The sequence below is a fragment of the Meles meles genome, chromosome 8, assembly GCF_922984935.1.
Source record: "Meles meles chromosome 8, mMelMel3.1 paternal haplotype, whole genome shotgun sequence".
Classification (NCBI taxonomy): domain Eukaryota; kingdom Metazoa; phylum Chordata; class Mammalia; order Carnivora; family Mustelidae; genus Meles; species Meles meles.
Window position 1 is genome coordinate 31,059,786 of NC_060073.1, and position 23,039 is coordinate 31,082,824.

A 23,039-nucleotide genomic window follows, 5' to 3' on the forward strand; every position below is an offset into this window, starting at 1 on the left:
TTAATGTTTTAGGGAAAACATGGATTGACTTAGGTCTGATGCTACTTTATTTTTAAAGAAACAACTTTTGGGGGCACCTGGGTGGCAGAGTGGATTAAAGCCTCTGCCTTCGGCTCAGGTCATGATCCCAGGGTTGAGGGATCGAGCCCCACATTGGGCTCTCTGCCCGGCAGGGAGCCTGCTTCCTCCTCTCTCTCTGCCTGCCTCTCTGCCTACTTGTGATCTCTCTCTGTCAAATAAATAAATAAAATCTTTTAAAAAAAAAATAAAGAAAGAAACAACTTTTGGAAAATGTATGTAGAGAACAGATTAGTTAGTGTTTGTCCAAATGGAGTCTGTGGCCCATTGTATCATAATCACTTAGGTGCTATTATACAACTATAGGTGCGTACATCTTAATTTCAGACTTACTATGACAGATTCTTTAAGTGAGACTTGAGAATCTTCATTTGAAACAAGTACCACGGGTGATTTTTATGTAAAACGTCAAACCACGTAGGGGTTGAAGATATCTGAAACTTAAAAGTTGTTTCTGAATACATTCTTGATAAAATAAGTGGAGGAAAAACTGTAGATTATTTGAGGATGGTTAGGCTTTTGATAGTATTTTGTGATTTTCCTCCCTGTAGTATATTTAGTCAGTCATTACCCTTAATAGTGGGAAATATTCATTACAAAACCATGTTAGAGACATCCTCTAGTTCTCTTCGCCCTGGTCAAGAACTATTTATATAGGTTTAAATCTTTGAATTTACCATCTTCTCCCCCTGTACTTTTGTTTATCCCTTGGATTAAATTTTCACTGATCTTTAATTTAGGTATGACCTCTAGCATCACACCCTCCTCATTTACCCCCAAAATAGCTATATTTGGAGGAGAACTACCTTTTTTTTTTCTGTGAAAGTTGCATTTCCCTGGTGGGGATGGGAAAAATAAATTAGATTATTTTATTCTTTCAATCATTAATCATTTTTGTCATTTCCCCCCTCACACCTGAGTTAACTCACCCCCTAATATTAGTTAAGCTGCCATATAGAAACTGGTATGCAGTTTCAGTAAAGTTTTTTTTTTTTTTTTTAATTTTTTTTTTTTTTTTAAATTTATTTGAGAGAGAGAGATCATAAGTAGACAGAGAGGCAGGAAGAGAGATAGGGGGAAGCAGGCTCCCTGCGGAGCAGAGAGCCCGATGCGGGGCTCGATCCCAGGACCCTGTTCGGACCTGGGCTGAAGGCAGAGGCTTAACCCACTGAGCCACCCAGGCGCCCCCAGTTTCAGTAAAGTTTAACTTAAGTTTTTCGGAGGCTACATGAGCTATCCACAATTATATGAAAAGACTATTAAAAGTGCTTTTCCTTTCCCATCTACATACATAGTCATATACTTCATAACTCTAGTTACGTAGTCATACTTCATCCGAAAAAATATACTGCAGTAGATTGAAAGCCGAAGGAGATAATGTCTTCTATTCAGCCAGACATTTAAGTGTCACAAAAACATAAAACTGCCGTTGTGTTCACTAATTATTTTTTTTGTTTTAGAAAATATTCTTTTTTTTTCTTTTTTCTTTTTTCTTTTATTTATTTGACAGAGAAATCACAACTAGGCAGAGAGGCAGGCAGAGAGAGAGGAGGAAGCAGGCTCCCCGCAGAGCAGAGAGCCCGATGTGGGCTCGATCCCAGGACCCTGGGATCATGACCTGAGCCGAAGGCAGAGGCTTTAACCCACTGAGCCACCCAGGCGCCTCTGTTTTGGAAAATATTCTTCAATAAAGTTATTTTTAAATGAACTAAAACTTTTTTCTCAATTTTACTATCTCATATGATAGTATTAATAGATACAGCCACATTTTAAGGTTTTGTTCAGTTCTTCAGTTTTTAAGAATGTAGAGTGATTTTTTTACAAAAGGTTTGAGAAACATTGAAGTGGTGTGTAGTGTATGTGAGGCCCTTGTCAAATTCTGTGTCTCTAGCTGGCTTCACATAACAAACAAAAGATTAATCATAGAAAGTGAAAAAACCCATCTAATGGGAGGAACTTTTTTTTTTTTTTTTTAACTTATTTGACAACAGAGATCGCAGGTAGAGGGTAGGGGGAGCGGGCTCCCTGCTGAGTAGAGAGCCGGAAGTGGGTCTTGATCCCAGGACCTTGAGACCATGACCTGAGCCAAAGGCAGAGGCTTAACCCATCGAGCCACCCAGGCCCCACTGAGAGAAACTTTTTATAAATCTGGTAACAAGGGACTTGTATCTGTAATACAAAAGACTTGCAATTCAGCAATGAAAAGATAACCCAACTAAAAATGGGCAAAGAATCTGAAAAGACATTTCTCCAAAGACAAATGGTTTATAAGAACATCAAAAAAATGCTGACCTTCATTAACGATCAAGAGAAATGTAAATCAAAACCACTTTATACCCAGTAGGATGATCAGAATTAACAAAAGACAAGTGTTGGTAAAGATCTGAAGAAATTGGAACCCTCTTAACACTGTTGCCCGGAATGTAGAATCGTTCAGTCACTCTGGAAAACAGTCTGGCGGTCTCTCGGTGTTAAAAATAGAATTATCGGGGTACCTGGGTGGCTCAGTGGGTTAAGACCTCTGCCTTCAGCTCAGGTCATGATCCCGAGTCCTGGGATTGAGCCCCTTATCAGGCTCTCTGCTCAGCAGGGAGCCTGCTTCCCCCTCTCTCTGTCTCTGTCTGCCTCTGCCTACTTGTGATCTCTGTCAAATAAATAAAATCTTTTAAAAAATAGAATTACTATATGCCCTATCAGTTTCACCTGTAGGGAGGGGTGTGTGTGTGTATGTGTAAAAAACACAAAATGATCTCCACTGAAAAACTGGGAAACAATCCAAACAGCCATCAGTAGATAAATAAAATGTAGGATTTGTGGGATTATCCATATGGTGGAATTTTACTTGGCATTAGGAAAATACTGATACATGATGAAACATGAACCTTGGAAACACGCAAAATAAAAGCTAGAAACAATAACATATTGTACAATACCATTTACATGGAATACCTGCACATCTGTGGAGACTGAAAGTAGTTTGGTGGTTGCCTAGGGCTAGGGCTAGGGCCTTGGGAAAGGTAATGGCGGTTAGGATGGTTCTTGTCGGACGATAAGATGTTTTAAAAAAAAAATTTACTGTTGGGGCGCCTGGGTGTCTCAGGGGGTTAAAGCCTCTGCCTTCGGCTCAGGTCATGATCCCAGGGTCCTGAGATCAAGCCCCGCATCGGGCTCTCTGCTCAGTAGGGAGCCTGCTTCCTTCTCTCTCTCTGCCTGCCTCTCTGCCTCCTTGTGATCTGTCTGTCAAATAAATAAATAAAATCTTTTAAAAATTAAAAAATTAAAAATTAAAAAATTAAAAAATTTACTGTGAATTGTATACTTTAAATAAGTGGCTTGTATATGATTATGCCTTTAAAAAACCCATTATTAAAAAGAAAATTAAAAAAAGTCTGTGTAATGGATTTATCCTTCCTTCATACTTTTAGCCAGTTTTACACTTGTTACTATTCACAGAGAAAAAAATTAGTTGTCATGTTAGCAGTACCCTACTACTAGAAAATCAATTCATACAACAGATGCTCGGGATAGGTACTAAGTAACATTGTCATGTTATGTCATGTCATTGTGTCCCTGTACCAAAAAAAAGTACATCATCTATTCAAAATTTTTCTGGGTTTTGTACCCATTTGAAATAGTGTATATTGGTATGTATCTTTGTATACGCCATACAGTTGTGTTATCTTTCTGGGTTTTAAAATTATGCAAATCAAAGACATTCCCAGAGTCCAGCTGATACCATTGGTAATGCATGCCTTGAGAACTAGTGCAGCTTTTGTTCTAGTCATTTGGAGTTCCAACCTACTCCCCATTAACATTCCCTAAAGAATGATAATGGGATGATAGTTTATTCCAAAGACAAAAGCTGGATTTTTATAGACTTTCTTTTTGAAATACGTTTTTTGGGGATGTGTAACCATGGGACAGCTGTTCTTTGGCTATACTAAGCAGAGTTCCGACCTCATTCCATTTCAAATGAGTACTGGAAACTTGTCCTAAATTTTCTTAAACTGACCTATTCCTCTGATCCAGCAGTGGATTTAGGAAATAGTAATATAAGTCCATTCCCTTTTTTTTTTTTTTTTTAAGGATTTATTTATTTATTTATTTATTTATTTATTTGACGGGGCGGGGGGGAGGGGGAGAATCATGAGTAGGCAGAGAGGCAGGCAGAGAGAGACGGGGAAGCAGGCTCCCCACCTAGCAGAGAGCCCAGTGCCGGCTTCGAGCCCATCATGACCCGAGTGGAAGACAGGCTCAACCCACTAGCCATCCAGGCACCCCTACTATTCCATTCTTTTTGGAGGTCCAGTCCCCTTGTGGAATACTGGAAAACTGCTCAGATTTCCTTTGCCCTATAGAAATATGCCCAGGCAAGAGAGCAAAAGTGTTAACACTGTTGGCTACCCAACTGGTTCGTGATGATAAATGACTTTTTGTTGTAGAAATTAAATGTGGCCATAACTACCAGAGTATATTCTGGGGCGTTTTGGTTTGCTTCCTTGTTAATTAATGCACTTGATTGAGAATTATCTATGTAGTTTGTTTTACGAACATTTAACTACATCCTTGGTAGAGGAGAATAATTTAGGAGTATAACAGATTTTAAAATGGGGTGAGCTATGGTTCTTTCAGATTCTAACTGGATTTTGGGTAGAATTATGTAATTTGATTATATTTCTTATTATGAAATGGGGTTATTATTTAATGAGTGATTAATGCATTTTTTTAACATCTGCTCTCCAGCATCCTTTGCCAGGGTTCATAGGTCCATTGTAATCCCATCCCCCAGGTGTCTGGTTAGAATTTTAGGGATTCTGTGAAGTTGGATGGAGGAAAATATTTTTACTAATCTTTAACTGAAATTGAAACTTTCAATCTATTGTGAAGGTAGGCAAGAAACCACACTGGCAGTGTTAGCAATAACTAACTAGACATAAATATTCCAAATATTATTGTCCTCATCACTAGATTCATTACTAGATCCTGTTATTTAATATGTTAAGTATCTATTACTGTGTAAAATTTTGTTTAAAAATATTTCAGTAATTACATTTGAATATAATTGGTTTCCTTTGAAGTCTCTCACAGTTCATTTTGTGTATTTAAGAACAGTATTCTGAGAGGGGTACCTGGCTGGCCCCATCAAGAGCATGTGACTCTTGATCTTGGGATTGTGAGTTCAAGCCCAACATTGGGTGTAGAGCCTACTTAAAGAAAAAGAAGATTTTTCTGAGAAAGAGCCCATAGGCTTCAGTAGACTGTTGGAACGTTCTGAGGCAAACAAGAAGGATTAGGAAGCCCTTGGAGAGCTGTGGTTTTCACCTGATTCTGCACATTAGAACCATCTAGGAAGTTAAAAAAATATATATAGTGATAAAAAAGTAAAAGTAGTGATGGTTCATCTTGTTCCCAGAGATTTTCATTTAATTGATTACATAGTGGGGCTTGAGCATCTTTAAAATCCCCTTAGCCCCAGGCGATTCTAATGTGCTGCAGGGGTTGACAGTCACTAAAGGAGTGGCTTATTTAGCAAGGAGACATTTATACTTCTTGCTGTGATTTTGCTAGTTGAACATTAGACACTGTCTTTTGAGTTTTCTCTCTTTTACAGATTGTGGTATACGTTACCTAATTTGGTAGGTTAATTTTCAGTAGGTGGATCTTGAGCGTATAAGACCTCCCATCAGACTGCTTTGAAACACTGGTTGTTAGCAAAGCAATTCAAGTATAGCTTAGCTCTTTTTTAGTTCCTGATTTAAAGTTCCTGTATCACACTTCTTTTTTTTTTTTATCATGAACATTTCATACTTGGTATCTTATAAACTAAGATCCTGGTTTTATTTTAAAATATTTTCTTGTTTGTTTTTTTAAGAAGTAAGTAAACTCTTTGAAAGGAGAAGACTTTATTTTGTTGTATCCCAAAGTGTCCCCTCAGGAATGTGTGGCACGTACTGGACATTGAGCAAATATTTCTTGGGTGAATAGTAAAAATTAAAATAGTAGAAGAGTATATACATTGTAAAGGGAGTGTTTCCATGAGTCTGTCTCTGTCTCTTCCCAGCTCATCTCCCAGTTTTGTTTTTATTTTTACACCCAGTATTATGGCGATAGTTCGATGTTGCTATCTATAGACCTTCCCTGCTCTGTTCTTTTTGTGACTACAAATCCCTCTGTTTAGTCCTTTTATATGTGATTATTTTAATTATTTTTAGTTTTATGCAACAGCAAACAGCCGAGTAGTAGTTCGTCAGTATACATCTTTGTGCATGCGTACAGTGGAAGCTGCCAAAAGTGGAATTCAGGGTCAATGTTCATGTTAAATTTTGATCACATTACTATTTGCCCCCGCCAACAGTGTGAGAATGTCTTGCCAGTGTAGTGTTGATTATAAAACACTTTGGATCTCTGTCTTATGGCTTACATTTCTATTTCTTTTTCTGTGAAATGTTCCAGTACATTGCCCATTTTGTGAGTTGCTGATCTTTTATTGACTGTACATGAATAAATTTAGTACTCTGCCAAATATGTTGGCTATTTTTTAGGTTTGTCTTTTGACTTTGATAGTTTTTCATGCACAATTTAAACAGAATTAAGTGTACTCTCTTCAAGGTCTTCTGAAAAGCCTTAGATCTACTTCACTATGTTTTCCTCTAGTTCTTTTTTGTTGTTAGTGTTTAAATCTCTGACCCATGTGAAATTTACTTCGGTAGAAAGGGTTAAATAGAAATTCAACTTTATTTTGGTAAAGTTGACTGTAGTTATTCTAATAGATGGTTATACAGTTATTCTAACCCCGTACATTGAATAAGCCGCTATTCTGATTTGAAATATCACCTTTATTTGTTCATTTTCCATATATATCATTCTTTTTTTCAACTGTCACGAACCAGTGATTCATGAACCATTAGCACACCATTTTACCATGTCATTGTGTGTTTTAATGTGTGGTTGGGACCAATAGTCCTCCTTTATTAAACTTTTCCAGTTTTAGTTTCTTGAGCTAGCCTACTTACAGAGCTCTTATATATTAGTAAAATAGTTTCATACAAAATTACATTGGTCTTTTTTTTTTTTAAGATTTATTTATTTGTTTGACAGACAGAGATCACAAGTAGGTGGAGAGGCAGGCAGAGGGAGAGGAGGAAGCCGACTCCCTGCTGAGCAGAGAGCCCGCTGTGATCCCAGAACTCTGGGATCATGACCTGAGCCGAAGGCAGAGGCTTTAACCTACTGGGCCACCCAGGCGCCCCTACATTGGTCTTCTAAAACGTGTTTTTCTTTCTAAACAAAATGTATACTTATCAGTGGTAGACACTAATTTATTCCAAAGAAGAGTGTACTTCTCCCGGGTATATTTTTTTCCCTAAACCCACGACTAAAATTTTTTCCCATCTGGAGTTTTGACATTATTTTTCTTTTTTCTTTTTTTTTTAAGATTTATTTATTTATTTATTTGACAGAGACAGTGAGAGAGGGAACACAGCAGGGGGAGTGGGACAGGAAGAAGCAGGCTTCCCGCTGGGCAGGGAGCCTGAGGCGTGGGGCTTCATCCCAGGACCCGCCCCCCAGGATCATGACCTGAGAGAAAGGCAGACATGTTAATGACTGAGCCACCCAGGTCCCCCTTGACATTATGTTTCTATGAATTGTTCATTGCCACTGAAAAAAATAAAGCTGTTAGGGGCAGTGCTTCCCTCTCTATCTCCTCTTAAATATTATTCTGTATTGCCATACAGATTTCAAGAAGTCCTGTAAAAAGAGAAAACACAACTTTAAAAATTAACATTTATCTGACTTAGTTGAATATCACTTTTTTTTCTGGCACATAGTGGTATTTTTTTTTTAAGATTTTATTTATTTATTTCACAGAGAGACAGCCAGAGAGTGAACACGAGCAAGGGAGTGGGAGAGGGAGAAGCAGGCTTCCTGCTGAGCAGGGAGCCCCATGGGGGAGCTCAATCTCAGGACCCTGGGATCATGACCTAAGCTGAAGACAGATGCTTAATGACTGAGCCACCCAGGTGGTATTCTGAACAATTAGAGTAGTACTCACGTTTTTGCCTCAGGTGCTGGCTATTTTAGGCATTACTCTTTTTTAAGATTATATTTTTATAATAAAAATGAAACTGTCACCCACACGTGACCACTAAACATTTTAGTATGATCTTATAATACTGCAGATTTCTTTTTAATATAGTTTTAGTGATGCTGTATATTACAATTTGTGAATCATGTTTTGAAAACCTTTACATCAAAATACAATTTCCATGTCATTTCATGCTTTTTCTTTTGTGGCTCAGGATGAATGCTCTATAGCAGTGTTTCTCAAAATTGGTCCAGGGACCTGGGAGGTTCCTAAGACTTTCAGAGGATCTGTGAGTTCATAGTTTCATAATAAATTTTAGATAATTACTTTTGCCCTTTCACTGTTAGTCTCTTATGAGAGTACAGTGAAATTTTTACATGATGTGATATCACAGCAGATTGAATGCAGAAGCAGACAGAAAAATCCAGCTACCTACCTTTAAAAAAATCAGACACTAAACAGATTTGCAAATATATAAAATAGGATATTCTCACTGAATTTTTTATTTTGCATAAAAGTATGTTAACATGTAAATAATTTTTTATTGTACATGGATAAATATTTAACTTTTTTGTCAGTTTTAATTTCTGATGTAGTAAATATTGAAGTAATCACATAGACAAAAGCTCTTCGGCATACTCAGTAATTTTTAAGAGTATAAAGGGGGTCCTGAGACCACAGTGTTTGAGAATGGCTGCTTTATGTTTAATGTAAAAGATAGGTTTGCTTAAATTTAATAATGGCTTTAAAAGTATATGATCACTGAATTTTGATTTTATGCAGGTGACTTATAGCATAGTATATATAGATTGTAGAAAATGCAGGCCTCTTTTGTGAAAGGACATTTTTATGCTTTGTATGGGGACTGATAACTGTGCTTGGATTAAATTAGGCATGAAAGTTTTAAGACAGTAACATCAGTTCCTTATTTTTCTTTCCTCCAGGCAGCTGAGTATGTCCCAGAGAAGGTGAAGAAAGCAGAAAAGAAATTAGAAGAGAATCCATATGACCTTGACGCTTGGAGCATTCTCATTCGAGAGGCACAGGTTTAGTGATATAGGATTACATTTCCTTCTCTATGGGTCCAATCACACTACTTGGTTCTGCAGTAAATAATATTTTCATAATCTTAACATTGTAAATGCTGTTTATTGGTTTTCAATTTTAGAATCAACCTATAGACAAAGCACGGAAGACTTATGAACGCCTTGTTGCCCAGTTCCCCAGTTCTGGCAGATTCTGGAAACTATACATTGAAGCAGAGGTTAATATTTTATTTTATTTTTTCTTATATAGCATCTGATGGGAATTGCAGCATACACTAGAGTGATAGAAAACAAGTTAGGAACATAGATAGCACAACTAGGACAAGGAGGATTTAAATGTCTCTTGCCTTTATTTTGTAAAATAGGTTTGAAGGAGTAATTAAAATGAATTTTTGAAATTTGGGTCTTTACAAGCTGATGATTGTTGCATTTTGGAGTTGCAACAACATTAAAACAGTTTCAATGGTATTGGAGTGCTTTAGCCTTTTATTTACTTGTCATGTGTCAATTTATTGCCTCCTGTGTCATTTATTTAGAACTCATTTCTTTTTATTCCTACTTACAAACTAATATGAATGGTATTATGAGAAAATACAGAAATATTAACTTAGTTTCATAGGGTATATTGAGTGGTGAAATGAAACATGTTAGGTGAAAAATTATCTCAGTTTTTAATTTTGTGAAAATGCATGGTTTGTCAATAAATGTAAGCATTTCGGTAATTTAAAGATAAGGTTTTTTAATAGGATAAAGTTTACATTATTCGGGAATAAGCTAATGTGATTCAAATATGTGTAATCATAATTTACCCAGTGATACTTTTTTTTTCTTGCTTTCTAACTGTCTTAAAATTTTACATCAGGCACGTTTATTTTAAAGAGTAAGGTCCTCATTCTTGATTATGATTAGAAGGGAAATGTTCATTTTTGACAACTGGAATTAGCAGTCAAGATGATAATAAAGTGTTAATGTATAGATACCAGTGGCACCAAGTAATCATCTTTCAGATTATAATTTATTAGGATGGAAAGGGTAAGATGGAAGTAGTATCAACATTACAGTGAAAATTCTATCCATTTCTCTTTATAACTTATACTATGAAGTATTCTTATTTTGAATGTTAATTTTGTAATCTAAATTCTCAACATTATCAAATACACTGCAGCCTCATAACATTTTCCATAATGACTAAAATTTGGTAATATATGGGTCTGTTTTGGACCTATTCAGAGCGTGTTAGTCACCAGTAGTACTAAACAGACTTCACAACACAGTGCTGCCTGTGATGTGTTTCTCATAATGGACCCAACCAACACCCAGTTTAAACTGAGGCTACAGTGTACTTACTGTATTTGTGCTGTAGTTTGTAGTGTATTACTTTGGGAGTGGGAGGGAATTACTGGACAATAGCAGGAACATTGTGTGCGTGTGTGTGTGTGTGTATGTGTGTGTGTGTTAAATTTTTTGTGTGTGGTTGTGTATGTGGTGTGTGTGTTTGTATGTGTGAGAGATTGTACCTTACATGGAGTTTGGTTGTGGTTTTGGCCCAAGACCATATCCTTAAGGTTTCATCACTTACCCTTTGGGACCATTTCTTTCCTTAATATATTTAATCATCAGAGTAGACTGGCGTGGAATTCACCAGGTGAGTGAGTAGGCCTGTCTGAAGTATGCTGAACCCAGTGCTGCTTTGTAATACTCATTGAAGCAAGAAACCTGGATCACCTGTACTTGGTCTGCATTCCAGTTTGATTTCACAAACACATTAGCTTATATGCAAACTCATCAGAAATGAACATAATTGATACATAATAGTTTTTGTATAATGAAACAGTACTTCATTTAGTTTTAGAAATTTCTCAAATGTTCAGGTATTTATTCATGCATTTTATTATAGCATAAGTTGAACTGAAATAGGCAGTTAGGTACTTCATTCTGTATGAACACAGTATGTTTCTCCCATTTCCTAGCTAAAATACCAACTGCATTCTAAAAAAGAATCCTAAGACCAGATGTTATTTCAGGGGGCTGAAAATTGTCTACATAACAAGCTCATTCCATTTACTGTTTCAGAGCTGCTAGCAGTTGCCCAATTTATTTAATTGGTAATATTTGCAGTTATTTCACGCACATACACACACAAATATGAATGTATGTATAAAACATCTTTTGAGAAAAATGGTAAAGAATATATATTAATGTGTGTTTTGTAAAATTGACATTTTTGGTTTAGGAATTAAAATGTTAAATTGCTGATTCAGAAATGCATATCCTGAGCTGTGTTTTTCTCTTTCCTGATTTGCTCTTTATTTTTTTATTTTCACATTTTGTACTTTGTTTAGCCTGTAAGAGGCTAAAGTTTTCTTCGGTCATAACACCCATTGTGGCCTTTAATGTTTCTGGAGACACATGACCTATTTATAAAACATTAAAATCTGAAGTAATAAGAAATGTTTTCACATTAAAGGTAATACTAACAGCGTTTACATAACATCTTTGTATGCACTCTCAAGAAAATAAAGTTTTTTTTTAATACATTCGTTGTAACTCGGTACTTCGTGGTGGGAAAAATATGTTTCATTTATTTATGGTCAGCCAAACCACTGCATATGAGTCCTAATACATTTAGTTCTTTTCAAATGAAAATACATACATCACTGGTAACAAGAGATAATTTTGCTTCTGCAAAGAAATTTGTAAATCTTCAGAACAAAGTAGCAAAAAGTGGTTTTTGGGTTTTTTGCTTTTAAATTTGAAACCTCAGCATCAGTTGCAAATGAGAGTATAATATAAATAATTTTTAGTGAAGAAGCTAATGACACTAATCTGATTATTTTTCGTATTTGCCAGTGTATCAGCTTTTCTCTTCAGTGGCATCTGCTGTACCTTGCTACTTGTGTAAGATTAAAAGGATAGCTCATTACCTACTTTTAGTTTTTTTGCTAAAGCATAGAAATTGTTGGAGATAAAATTCTGTTTATAATGAAAGGACATTTAGGACCAACATCTATGTACTTATTATAATTACATAAATTCGGAATTAGGCCAGATTACTTTCGTGTTTCATATGTTAATTGTATAGAAACATCAGATGTAAGTGGAATACCCAGTCAGAGCCTCAGTGCTTTTTGGAGTAGTCAGAAGGGTTACTAAATGTCACAAAATTGAGAACATTTATGGTTTTGCCATATTCTTTTTGAAGTTCTTTTTTCTCCTCGTGGTTTCTGTAGCTTTTCATGTAGCTAGGTAATCAGTGTGACAACACATAAGATACAATATTTTACTGGTAGAAGTAATTTGTTTTGAATTGGGCCACATTCATAAGAAATTTACCTACAAAAGGATGATGATTTTTATTGGTAGCTGAAGGAGAAATGAAGAAGGTAATGCTGCTGGTAATAGCAACAATGTATTTTGCTATCTGTGAAAGCTGTAATTCTTTAATAAAAGTATGTAGAGAATTGATTGCTTTTTATTTAAAAGATTTTAAAAACCTGAATCCTTATAAAATGGGTTGTAAAGTATACATTTCAGTTTTTCAAAATAACCTTTCTACTTGGGAAAAAATGACTCTTAAAAATACCTTTCCTCTTGGAAAATGGAAGTGAACTCAGCATGGAACATGAGTGACCTAAATTGAAATAAACTTCTCCACTGTCAATACTGTTTTAATTCCTCTAAGTAGCAGTTCAAACTACTGTTATAATGTTTTGTATATACTGAGCAATGTGATTTTTTAAATGCAGATAAAATTATTGCATTATCATGTAGATTATAATTTCTTTACTTCATCTTTTAATCTCTTTTAAAAAACCTGTACTCTTTTCTTTAGATCTGCTCTTTTCCTGTTTGTAATAAATGTTGGTCCATGTCTGTGTGATTATTCAGATTGTACTCTAAACCACAACGTGATCTTTAACCTTTAGTTTCTCAAATGCATGTATAAATATAGTGTAGGGGTGTAAAAAAAACAGGAATGATTTGCAAACACAGAACTGAGTAGTCATATATCCGAAAGTGCTTTGAATAATTACATACTATTTTAAAAACAAAGAAGATATTTGTGTTTACTATTAAAAGTCGCAAACTTTTATTTCGGGTTTTATTGAACTACCTCGTCCATATTCCCTTCCATTATTGTAGCATAGATGTTTAGGTTTCTCACTGATACTAACTTGATCTGTATGTTTTTTTTTCTCATGAGGCCTTTTCTCTTTAACCAGGCAATGTATAATAAATCTACTTTGCAGAAAGATAGTTAATTTAGATAATATTTCTTTTCTTAAAAATCTCATTTTCTATTCTTTATCTTATAGTTTAGTATCTTATGTGAAATGTAGTGATTTATTTTCAAGCAAAACCTTGTTCTAATCAACCTAATTGCTTGTATAGTTCTATTTCTCCACTTCATAAAGCAAAATTATAATCTTTGCAGTCACCGATAAACATTGAAAACGCAATGCTCATCTTTTTTCCTCTGGAAAAGACTCAAAAGTTTTAACCCAACTTCTTTATATCCTACTTTATTTTGTGTAATAAGATTGATGGTATATTCTGAAAATGTGGAAAAGGCATCTCTAACCAGATTTTAATAAAAAGCATACATATTCTAAAATTTATGGAACAAAAAGGGCTCTTTGGTCATGCAGTTGTAGTTTCCCTGTGGATAATGCTCTAGCCTAAATTTCTTGGGCATTTGTGGAATAACAGTACTTAATATATAATACCTAATAGTGTTATTTTTTTTCAAGTGTGAGGCATCATACAAGATCTTAGGGGACTATTTTGGTATATGACCCACTTCCCCTATTCCAAGAAGTATTAATTAAAATTATGCTGCAGCATGGCATCCACGAATAAACACACATAAGCCCTTTCTAATATAGAGTAAAAGCTCCATAATTGGAAATACAACTAATCCTAACAGAAAAGCCTTTTGAGGGTGCTCTGCATTTTTGGTTCTAACTTGAGCGTAAGGAAACCAGGTGGCAATTAATTGACTTTCTCTTAAAAAAAAAAGCAAAAAGACCTCTTGAAGTCAAAGGCTTAAATATTTTCTAATGGGTTCATTGTATTTGTTTAGTTTGTGCTTTAAACTTGCAAACAGCTCTTCCTTTTTGAGTGAGTCTGGTTCAAGGCACTTCCAAGAACTGAAGATTCTAAAATATACTGGTGATGTCTATTAAAAAGCTGTATTTTGAAATGTGGACAAGAATGCATGTATTTGCTTGTAAATAATTAACTTTTTAAACTTTAATTTTTATTACTAAACAGTTGTGCTCTTAGCAACTTTGGAACATAAAACAGTTGGTTAATGTAATGGCATAAATTGAAGTCTGTATAAATTTTTTCCCCCACATATTCAGAATCCACAGCAGTTTCAACAAAATTGTGAATATTATCTTTGAATACAACTTGTTGAGAAACTAGACGACTTTTCTAAGGCTCAGGGAAGCGTAACCTGGGGTAAGTTTTACCAACTTGTATGCTAGGAGACCCATGTGACCCCCTCACCCCACAAGGAAAAATTTTCAATTTGGTAATACTCAGTGATGTAAATCAAAACAAAAATCTAATGTCAAAGACAGGATTGAAATGTAGTTTTGAAATGTATTAACGCCAATAGAATAGTCCCAAACCTTTTTTTAAGCTTTCTAATACTTTTATGTGGTAGAATGTGTTCAATTATGACCTTTTTTTAATATAAAATTTTATTATTATTATTTTTAAAGATTTTATTTATTTATTTGACAGAGAGAGAGATCACAAGTAGGCAGAGAGGCAGGCAGAGAGAGAGGAGGAAGCAGCCTCCCTGCAGAGCAGAGAGCCCGATGCGGGGCTCGATCCCAGGACCCTGAGATCATGACCTGAGCCGAAGGCAGCGGCTTAATCCACTGAGCCACCCAGGCGCCCCTTAATATAAAATTTTAGTTTTAGCATATACAGATAATATTATTGTTAGTCTTTACATATGTCTATATGGGGAATAGTCTTTCTCCCAGTAGTGTGGAGATATAATTGGCATATAATACTGCGTAAGTTTAAGATACGCAAGATAAAGATTCAGTACATACATATATTGTAAAATGATACCCACAATATTAATACCCATCACCTCACATCATACCAAGGGAAAGAATCTGGTAATGGGAACATTTTCTGTAACTTTTTCATGTTGAATTTTAAGAAAAAAAGAGTATTGACCCTTTTGCGATTATGATTTTCTTGAAAAATTTTTTTTTATTCAACAAACTGAATATGCAAGTATTGGATATTTAAACCCCAAGAGGACTTTAAGTTTAAATCCTTAATTCATAGCTGGAAGATAAGATGAATTAGTTTAGCCAACTCATATGTGAGTGAAATATATCAAGATATTGTTCCTTAGAAGAAAAGTTTAGAAACTACAGTGCTATAGGGTCACCTGGGAAACTTAAACCCTGCACGTTTGGCAGTTAGCATACCATTAATGCTGACTCAGTCTCCGCGGGATGGGCAGGTGGAAACTCAGGTGTTCTGGCATCTAGTTTGGGAAATTGAGGCCTAAAAAGGCAATAATTGCATCTTACTGCTGTGAGTGTGTTTCATACCTTACAGAATACTACCTATATTTGAACTATAACATGATTCATTAGTCTCCTGGCTTGCTTTTTTGACTACACTGTGATAGATCACTCAATATATAATCAATCTAGAAGTAATCTTAGAAGTGTCTGTTGTGTACTTGGTAGTATTCCCAACAGTATGGTGACTTTTTTTAGATCTGCAGGCAGGGTTGTGGTTGTTTATTAATGAACTTCGACAGTTTTGTAGTTGCTGACTTTATTTGTGGGTTTGAAACCCAATTTTCTACCTCTAAACTTGTTTAAAACAGTATAATCATTGAAGTAACAAACTCTTGAATCCCATGTGTTCAGGGAAGACCACTTTAGCTGGAGAGTATGGCTTTACGTCACTGCAGGGGTTTTTTTTGTTTTTGTTTGTTTGTTTGTTTGTTTTTGATAAGTAACCCTTAACCCTTGAGAGTCTTTAAACAAGAACACCACCACATCTTACTATTTTCAGATTATTAGCCAATATCCATGCATTTAATTAGTACTTGACTCTTTATATATACTACTCACTCATTCTTTGGGCGGGTTGGGAAATGGAGTATTCCAACAAAGAACTGGTCATTATTTCTAGCTATTTTTGTAGTTAGGTTTCTGAGTTTTTCACCACACAGAGGAGTGTATTCTTTCTTAACCATTTTTCACTTTAACTTATTTTTTAAAAAAATTTTCCCTCACTGGCTTTTGGTAGCTTTTAAATCAAATAAGACTTTTTAAAAAATAATAATTTTATTATTTCCAGCCTATAGTTGTCCTTAGGAGAGTTGGCTCTTTTCATCTTAAAATTGAGAATTTTTGCATAAATGATACTTGTGGAAGAGCTGGACTAATACCTAAATTTCACTAAACTTAAATGTCAAAATCTCATTACATTAACAAACTATCTCATAAAAGTGTAGACAATATTGCAGGAGGGAGCTTAAAAGTATTTGGGAAAAGATTGTCAACAAAAAACGTTTCCTGTACTATCTGTACATTTATTTTAACTTCTTCATCTACCATTTTTTAAACTATTTAACTCATTTAATAAGTGATTTCTTGGGGTTTTGTCATTCTCTTAATTAGGATACGTTAGTAGGTGAGAAAACGCATAAACATCACTATTTAGATTATCATTTAGAGTGGAAGATTCAAATTGCATGCCAGTCACTGGGGATTTCGTGATTTAATCAGCTTTATTATGGGTTGAATAGTAAGAGATTTGCTTTTTTCCGTTATAAACTGCCATTTTGCTTTTTTAACTTGTTTTTTGAAAATACTTTAAACTTAGAGGAGAGTTTAAGGACAATACAAGAACTCTTACACATGCTTTGCCCTGATTGGCCAGTTTTTAACATTTGACATGCTTTATCAATCCTGTTTTTCCCTGAACCATAGGAGGTTGGGTTGCATACATCACAACCTTTAATACTTCAGTGTATTTTCTTTTCTCCCCCCTTTTTTTTAAGAGGCAAGGAGGGGCAGACGGAGAGGGAGAGAAAGAATCTCAAGGAGGCTCCAGGCTGGGCCTGACATGACCTGAGCCAAAATCAAGAATTGGTTGCTTAACCAGCCAGGTGCCCCATTTCAGTGTATTTTCTAATAACAGATCTTCTCATATATAAACATTTAAAAATTCTGGAACCCTATCATTAATCAAACTTTAATCTATAGTCCATGTTCTACTTTTATTATTGTTCTAATCATGCCCTTTATAGCAACTTCCTAGTAAGATTAGCATCTTCGAAGTTACTATATATAATTATCATTCTTCTTTAGTCTCTTTTGATGTTGAACTGTTCTTCAACTTGAGCTTTGGTATTTCCTCATCAGATTCGGGTTATATACATTATAGCTGAGAAGCTGTAAATGATTGTGTGTCCTCACTGTCTCATGCAGAGGCACATGATGTTCTTACTGGTGATGTCCGTGCTGACCATTCTCTCCATTGTATAGTCACTATTTCTCCTCTTGTCATTAATAAAATAATGGGGATATACTATGACTGTAAAACTCCTGTTTCTCATTCAGCAACCACACACTTCATTTTGAAGTTTTAAATAATTTTGTCAGGAATCATTGATGTTTTTCTTCTGACAGATTATCTAGTTTGTGTGTGTGTGTGTGTGTGTGTGTGTTGTTGAGTGTAAGTAGGTACTCTATTCAATAGACTCAAACTTCAAGTTTATTTGAGAACTGTTGGAAAGTACCAGCTTTTTCTTTACTTGCTTCCACATTTTTTTAAAAAATAGTAACTGGTTTTAATTTTTAAAGATTTTGTTATTTGAGAGAGAGAGAGACATGAGCTGGCAGAGGGAGAGGGAGGAAACAGGCTCCCCACTAAGCAGTGAGCCTGATGCAGGGCTGGACCCCAGGATGCTGGGATCTGAGCTGAAGGCAAACGCTTAACCGAGGCTCCCCTTCACTTTTTTCTTTTAAACAGTAGTGAGTTAGAAAAATGATGATTTACAGGATTTCAGTGGTTTTTGATTGTAGCAAGTTTTCCAAATCTCATATCTCATACTCTATCAGTAATGCCTTTAAATTCTGTCATAAATCACATGGGGAAGATAACATTTGCTCCTCAACCCAAAGGTTTATAAAAACTTAACTAGTTTTATGAGAATCACTGTAGGCCACAGAAAATTAGTATCTTCCTGATTTATTAGCCAAGTGGCAAGTTATTTCAAATAAGTATATATATATTTTAAATCATCAGGTCTTTGACTTTAAAATAGGTTAGGAAGTGAGTTTAAAAAGTTGTCTAGGAAAGAAAAGTTATCTAGATAAGTATTTCATTGTGTTTGCAAATGCTGCATTTTTAAGTACTTAAATAATTTCTTTGCTGCTTGAGGCACAAATTTGAAAGCTAACACTTTAAAGGAAATAATTTCTCTATTAGCAATTAAAGATTGTTTAAACCATAGAAGTGGTATTTTCCTAAAAGCCGGCTGTTTGATTGTAAATTTGAATTGGTGAGTTCACAGAATAGTGAGATTTACATTTAAAGAATAGACATTCCAAGTCAAAAGAACTTATATATAGGTGTCTGCAACACAGTCCTTTAATTGTAGGGGTGGTTATTTGCTTTGTGTCTCAACTGCAGGAGTACATTTATCCCTGATTATCTGTTACTGCAACAGTGGCATTGTCAATTTTTGGTAGTGCAGAAAAGATGTTTGAAGAATTGGTCATTTCTTGAAAGAAATGTGGGAGATTTGTAGGTTATAAAGGGTAGTATGGAGAAATAGAAATGGCACAGAATTTGAAATCTGGTGACCTAGGATTTTGTACTTTAAGCTCTTCCATTGTTTGTTTATAAGAAGGTTCAGGTTATTTATTTATTTGACAGAGATCACAAGTACGCAGAGAGGCAGGCAGAGAGAGGGGAAGGGAAGCAGGCTCCCTGCTGAGCAGAGAGCTGGATGCCAGGCTCCATCCCAGGACCCTGGGATCATGACCTGAGCCGAAGGCAGAGGCTTTAACCCACAGAGCCACCCAGATGCCCCAGGTTATTTATTTATTTTTAAGTAGGTATCTTCCATGCCCAATGTGGGACTCAACCCCATAAGATAAGAGTTGATGGAACCGGCTGGGTATTCTCCCCTTTTCAGATTTTTATTATGAAAATTCTAAAGTAGAAAAACTGAAAAAATAACATGAATATTAAATACCTATAGACCTTCTACCTTGACTGGATGTTATGTTTTGGCATACCTGCTTTATCTTTCTCTGCTTATATAAAAAATATTTTACTGCATAACCACAATACCATTATCACACTGAAAAAGAAAAGTGGTGTTCTAATACAAGTTAATATGCAGCTCATGTTTACATTTTTCAGCTGTCCCAGATTTTGTTTTTTCTAAAATTTCCTGTTTCTGTGATAAGATTATTTGAATTTTCCCCTTACAGTGCTCCAATTTTTTTTTTTTAATTTTTATTTATTTGACAGAGAGAGAGATCACAAGGAGGCAGAACAGCAGGCAGAGAGAGAGGAGGAAGCAGGCTCCCCGCTGAGCGGAGAGCCCGATGTGGGGCTCTATCCCAGGACCCTGAGACCATGACCTGAGCCGAAGGCAGAGGCTTAACCCACTGAGACACCCAGGCGCCCCAGCAATGCTCCAATTTTTAAACTTACTTTTTTTTTTCTTAAGGAAGACATTGCATGTGAACAGGGGGTGGGGAAAGCAGAGGGAGAGAGAGAATCTCAAGCAGGCTCTGTGGTCATTGTGGAGTCAGCGTGGGGCTTGTTCTCACAACCCTTGAGATCATGACCTGAACTGAAATTAAGAGTCTGTTGCTTAACCGACTGAGCCACCCAGCTGCCCCGATAATGATCATTTTTCTCCTGTGCTTTGTGTTTAAGTTAAATTTACCACACAGTTTTTCCATTCTCAGTTTCATCTCTTCCCTATCTGAATAGGAAAAACTAATGTGAATTCAAGTATTGTTTCCAATAATCTATATAAAAATGGAAAAGTCCCATTAACTCTTCTAGACAAAAGTTGTCTTTAGAAATGTAATGTTAGTAAGGTGGGAGTTTTTTATATTTACCAAGAGGTGACTTATTTTCTAAATTTAATTTCTAAATTTCTAAATTTAAATACATTTGCAATAACTTAAAGTTGTTGCAGTTCTTACCTAAAATATGCATGGAATTGAATTGGAGTTCTTAAATGTAAGCAAATGTTTTTTCATTTTGTATTTTCGTTGTAGATCTACAAAACTTTTATGGAAAACAAAAATCTGTGGACATTACCTAATGAAGTAATATTTTTGGAGGTGAAAGATTTTTCTAGAACAGATTTTTAGAAGTAAAGAGTTCAAGTTACATTTTACAAATTCATAGTTGATTTTCAATTGTATCTTACTATAGTGATTTTTCCTTTATTATGATTACCTCAATGGTAATAGCTCAAATATATTGTTCTTTTAATATACTCTGGCATTGTGTTCAGTACTTTATATGGGATATTTGATTAACCACAGTTTACCTTTTGAGGTATGTGTGTATTACCTCTCTTTTTTTTTTTTTTTTCAGATGACCAGCTTTTCTGAGATTTAGATTATTTAAACAACTTTGTTAGCATCAACAGAACTCATGCTTAAAGTGGGAAAGAGGTTTATAGTCAAGTGTTGTAATTCTTGGGTTTGAGCATCTAGTTCTTTGAAAAATAGATTATGTATAGCCACTCAACAACCACATACATTTGTTAAAAGTGTTTTAGAAGTTGGCATGGTACCATAACTTCCATGCAGCTTCATCTTACGGTTTGTAACATCTTCTAAAATTCTACTTTGTTACTCTATGTATTTTAACCTTTCACAGTTTTAAAAAAGTTTAACCTTCTGTATTTTGATATAATTTCAGATAACAAAGGAATTCTGAACACTAACAGAAATCTTACTATTTCTGGACTTTTAATTTGTAAGGATGTGGTCTTTAAAACTATATTCAACATTAATATGAGAATAGTACATTTTACTTTCTACATAATGAGCAGTGAGTTTTATTAGGGTGGAATTTTCTTAAACCAAGACCAGAATTTAGGATTTAGTGAAGAATATTAGCCTTTGAATATCTGCTTACTATATAGTTAACCTTTTCTTTCCATAGAAGTGTGGAAGTCTTGCAAGATAAGTCTTTCTGGTAGGATAGACTATTTTACGTGTGGGGGGGGGGGGGTTGGAGGGGAAATCTTTACTTGAAATTATGGGGGGAAAAACTCATGAAAAATTGAAGTCAGAGGGGCACAACATTTAGTGCTCTTTTTAAAAGTTACAGAACTTTCTTTTTTAACTTTTTAAAAAGGTTTTATTTGACAGAGACAGAGGGAACACAAGCAGGGGGAGTAGGCGAGGGAGAAGCTGGCTTCCTGCTGAGCAGGGAGCTGGATGCAGGGCTCAGTCCCAGGACCCTGGGATCTTGACCGGATCCCAAGGCAGATGCTTAATGACTGAGCCACCCAGGGACGCCGAGAATCTTAACTTCTGTGGTTAATGGGAAAGTCATAGTTACTGAAACAGAGCCAAAATTTCCAGTTATTGGTAATTTGTAGTTTATCAGACTTAGAAGGTTAAATATTTTTGAGTACAAATATTTTTGAATACTGTAATATCTTGTTTTTTCATCTTCCTAATACTGCACAATTGATCCTAAATAAATCTATGAAATGTAAAAATTCAAATTACTTACCTATAAAATAGTTCTGCAGTTTTAAATTTCTCATAATTGAAGAACTGTAGAAATTCACTTCAGTGTATACAGTGATGTTTATTCTAATCCTTTCTGAATAGGGAGAAAAGTATGACTAGCTTTAACTTCTAGAAAATTATGTGCAGATTAAAATATGCAGAATTTTATTAGCAAACCCTTTGGCAAGTATTTTTATATGTGGGTTCTTTTTTTTTTTAAGATTTTATTTATTTGATATAGAGAGATCACAAGTAGAGAGGCAAGTAGAGAGAGGGGGAAGCAGGCTCCCTGCTGAGCAGAGAGACCGATGTGGGGCTCGATCCCTGGACCCTGAGATCATGACCTGAGCCGAAGGCAGAGGCTTAACCCACTGAGCCACCCAGGCGCCCCCCCTATATGTGGGTTCTTTAAAAGTACCCTGAATCAGTGGGTGTTTACTAGAATGAAGACTTAACAGATGTCTATTGATGCATTTGCCTGGGTTATATTCATTAAAATTTCCCAAAGTCTTATACTCTTTCTGTAGTACAATTGACTATTGAATTACAGATTCTCAAAAAGTCACTGGGTATATTTTCATAGGTTTTTATGTAGTTGGCCTTAAGCAAAATACATGAAAATATGTTATTTCAGGTCCTGCCTTAAGCAAAATACATGAAAATATGTTATTTCAGGTCCTGCTTTCACTAAATGTATCAGGAGAAGATGGGGGAATTAACTTTCAGGTTAATTCTAGCATAAATGCATGCTAGACACCAAGATGCTATGAACATCTCAGTGAACAAGTTTATAGTTTGTTGTAGTAGAGAAACTACAATATGGCTGATAGGTGCTATGGTAGAGAAAACAATATGGGAGGGTGGTCCAGGAAATGTAGAACAGCAAGATTTCTAAACAGGCCTGAAATTTGTAAATCCCTGCAAAGGGAACCACTAGTGCTGAGGCCTCAACAGAGGCAAGAAAAAAAGAACATTGCTTTATTTGAGCAGTTGAAACAGCTTGATTGTTGGTAAGCTGAATTTCACTTCTAGTCCTTCCCA

At 35.4% G+C, this 23,039-nt stretch overlaps 1 protein-coding gene across 1 annotated transcript in view; it reads left to right on the forward strand.

Annotated features, from left to right (window-relative positions):
- CSTF3 (cleavage stimulation factor subunit 3) overlaps nt 1–23,039 on the forward strand; it is a 70,323-nt gene that overhangs the window by 6,057 nt on the left and 41,227 nt on the right. Inside the window, exons 2-3 of the mRNA XM_046014508.1 lie at nt 9,109–9,210; nt 9,333–9,428. Coding sequence (XP_045870464.1) covers nt 9,109–9,210; nt 9,333–9,428 — 198 coding nt within the window. The remainder of the gene's footprint in view (nt 1–9,108; nt 9,211–9,332; nt 9,429–23,039) is intronic.